This window comes from Cyprinodon variegatus, unplaced genomic scaffold (assembly GCF_000732505.1).
Source record: "Cyprinodon variegatus isolate N-32 unplaced genomic scaffold, C_variegatus-1.0 Scaffold215, whole genome shotgun sequence".
Taxonomy (NCBI): Eukaryota; Metazoa; Chordata; class Actinopteri; order Cyprinodontiformes; family Cyprinodontidae; genus Cyprinodon; species Cyprinodon variegatus.
In genome coordinates this window covers 977,737-981,472 of record NW_015150668.1, presented here as the reverse complement: position 1 = coordinate 981,472, position 3,736 = coordinate 977,737, and the positions used below count along the sequence as shown (strand labels likewise).

Genomic DNA, 3,736 nt, shown 5'->3' with positions numbered 1-3,736 from the left:
GGATCATTTAAAATAATTACAATCCATTATTTTTTGGGGGATTTTTTCATTAATTTCATAAATTTTTATGGGATTTCGGTGTAACAATCAACATATACAGAACCGAAGCGAACCGAAAACTGTGACCACGAAACCGTGAATCGAACCAAACTGTGGATTTTGTGAACCGTTCCACCCCTAATATATATATATATATAAATCAACTACTCTCATCTACCTACAAAACGGTACAATAAAATAAAAATTTGTGATAATAAAAAAAAAGCTTATTTATATTATTTAGCACAGAAAAAAATTATTATATCAATTGTTATTTGTATTGTTCTTAAGAAGAATATACTTCCTTATTCATTACTGATTAGAATATATTTTCCTATATAAAGTTAATTTAGCTGAAATAAATGGTAGAATTAATTGACAAGATCAGTTCACCGTTAAATCAGGGACAAAAATATTCCTTTTCCAGTTTTCCCCAGATTATAATCATATATAAATATTTAACATATGTTTTGATCCTAAATTATTTACTACAAATGTTTTGTTTTTTCAGATTTTATCAAACTTCACTGATGGCAGCGACTCGTTTGTTTTGCTACTTTTGTTGAACTTTTTATTTTTGAATCTTTCATCCATTCTGTAATCTTTCTAGAAAAGTTTGCTTGTTATTTTATATTTTGCACTGTAGGATTAATCCGGGTACAGGATCCCTGCAAGTTTAGCTCTAATTTGGTAATTTTACAATAGATTTATGCACCTTTATCACAAGACGTGAAGTAGAAGGAGGTGAAGGAGAGCAAGTGATCAGAGGTGCACCGGTCCTTACCTGTGTCGGTGTCAGGACGAGGTGTAAGGTTAATCTCATCGGCTACTGTTAAAGGAAGGAGAGGAAGACAGGAGGGATACAAACATCTGGGGTTAGGTTAGGTGCTCGTGACATTCTGCATGCAACGTCCAGGTCGTGCAACAAACATCACAAAGGGCTTCATCTCAATCAGGATCGGACGCCATGCGGGACGAGGAAGAGGTGAAAATACAGTTCTAGAATAGCAATCAGACTTGTTGAGATATGAACACGGCGGCAATCTGGTCGAGAAGATTAGATATGATTACAGAGAGAGTGCGAGGAAAGAGCCTGTTACAGCCAAAGCAATCAGCGTCTGTTTGAAGACATTTCAAGGTGAATCAACAGTGAAGTTCTTGACTTTGGTGAGAGATGAAGTCTGTTTTCTTTTTTTAACAAGACAGAGAAAAGGGAGAGAAATATATTCGAGTCTGAAACAATGGGGAGCGTGCAGGAAATGTGGTCAAGGTGGCACATCTTTTAGGGTTAACCTTTTTTTTCTAGGTGCATTTACAATATAACAAGATAATTAGATGCAAAATTTTTCAGCATTCTTTCCAAAGAACATTGTATCATGCGACATGTAGCCGCATTGAAATGAGGTTTTTCTGTAGTGGGTAGTTGTGCTATTAGATGCCAAAAGTCTGACATCAGTTTCAGATAAAAAAGGGACATATGTTTGTTTTCCACAAGTGATAAAGTAGAAAACCGAGGAAATAATTCTGCTTCCGAACTGAAGGGAATCACTGAGAGCAGGTGAGGCTTTATGCTTCATAAAAATGTTGCAGCTTTAAAATAAATAACACCAAACATTGGAGGACAGATGGAAGTTGGTACCTAGATCCATGCTTTTGGACTTGCGTGTCTTGATGATCTCCAGCTGAGCGGCATCTCCGAACTGCTTGGTGCGTTTCTCCGACATGCTCTGTCGTCCAAATCCTTCCCTTTGGAAAGCAACGTCTGGATCGTTTTCATCTGGACTCATCGGGCTGTAATGGTAGAGAGAGAGCGTGGGATGTCATGTGCTGAACTTTAGGGGACACATCGTGAAAAAAACAACAAAAAAACACCCTTTGTACTTGGACTCTCTAAATGCCCAGAAAGTTATTTGGTCTCTTCAGGTCTTGTTTTGCTAGCATTCAGAGTTCTCCATTTGCTATTGTGTTGTGCTTTCTATTAAATAATAGTATTTACTGTGGAAGTGCTAAACAAGATAACAAACTTTCAGTTTACAATCCAACAAATCTTGTTTTTCCTTTCACAGTTTTTTTTTTTCACAGTCCAAGTTGAAGGATGCCAAAGCAACAAGCAGATTAAACTAAATGTTAAACTAAATGGTGGGTGTATTAACCCACAGTAGTCATTACAAAGTTCCCAAGCATCTGAATTTCTGCTAAGAGCCTGATTAAATAGATTTCTTTAATGGATTAATGGATATTGATTGGCCTGCATCTAAAATCCCAGATATAAACAAGCTCATGGACATACAGGTTAATAATTAATCAGTCAGTGGTTCCCACACCTACTATTGTTGACTTTTGTTTTCTGTTTGACTAATACCCCTTGATCAAGCCTCTCTTGAATATACATCACTACAAAACAAGCAATAACATTATGTATGAATTATGCTAATAACTGCTAATGTGGCTAATAGCCAATAGCATTGGCTAATATGAAGAAGAATTTGTTGGAACACTTTGGCTGTTTCTCAGTATGTGTACTTGTGAGTTCTCATGTGCTCGTGAAATGCCATTAGCCTCAGCTCTAGTACTGTTCCAATTCACAACAATACAATCCAGAACGGACAGTCCCCGGATGTTCTCGCCCCTCCCTATATACCCAGCATGCATCAAAACAGACTTGTACATTCTTGAGATTGACAGCTGTCCCAGCATGCACTGCGGCAGCAGTGCCTTCCAGGTTAGCGCTTATAGCGCGCTGAGTTTTAAGTTAAAAGTTCACTTTTATGTCTCTGTTGTTCTTTGAAAGTACGTTTTAAGATCATTTGAGGCGAGAACATTATACATCTAAGCGTCACTATATGGCCCTTTTACGGATTTAGTGTGTAATTTAAGGTTGAGAGGACCATGGCAACCAGCGGAGCTCCGAGGCTAACCGCACCCAGGGCTAATCTTAGCCTGTCTGCAGCAGCCCTCTCTCAGCATAGTGTGAAGTACGGCTGGCTCTGATAGAAAGTCTGTTGTTTTATTCGGCAAAATGTTCATTTAATTTGTGTTTATCTGTATGTGTTAATTACTATTCGCCCAATAAATGAAAAAAAGTAATAATTTATTATTATCTAGAGACTATTAATAACAGGAGGTGGAATGCAGATCCAGACTAGCTTTAAATGTGATGATGTCACAAGTACGTTTCCGTTCCAATTGACCCAGATTTACGCTGCGTGCTCCCGGTCTCCCCAAGTCCAGACATTACTGTGTTCTTCTCAAGAACATACTTTCTGTACTTGTGTTCTTGTGAATTGAGAAACGGCCATTATTGTCTGAGTTGGTAGTTCCTTCTCACAGCAGGAATGATGGACAGAGCAAAGCTGTTAGCTGTAGATATATTAAGCCTAGAAAAACCAGATGCTTTGTTATAGATGTGTTGCTGTAACTTACTGGCTGTTTTAACCCCGTTTAGCTAAGCGTCATGGCTTCTGCGTCCACTTGCTCTGTGCGCTCGCTTTTAAGTCCATAAGAGCCTAACCTGACTCTGCTTGGACAATATCATTTTTGTCTTAGTGAACCCATGATTCAAATACATGCTGATGTTCAAGGACCTAGCTTTAGCTAACTCCCTAACTATGTTGGGGTCATGCAAAAAGAACCTATTCAAGAATCAAGAATCTTTATTTTGGCAACTAACAAATCGGGACGAGCCTATGAAAATAAC

The 3,736-nt window shown here is 38.1% G+C and overlaps 1 protein-coding gene across 1 annotated transcript in view; it reads right to left on the bottom strand.

The window, feature by feature from the left end:
- Positions 1-3,736, bottom strand: part of pard3 (par-3 family cell polarity regulator) — a 337,809-nt gene that overhangs the window by 114,843 nt on the left and 219,230 nt on the right. The window contains exons 16-18 of the mRNA XM_015380465.1: positions 2,563-2,611; positions 1,679-1,830; positions 824-868 (exon numbers count right to left, since the gene is read on the bottom strand). Coding sequence (XP_015235951.1) covers positions 824-868; positions 1,679-1,830; positions 2,563-2,611 — 246 coding nt within the window. The remainder of the gene's footprint in view (positions 1-823; positions 869-1,678; positions 1,831-2,562; positions 2,612-3,736) is intronic.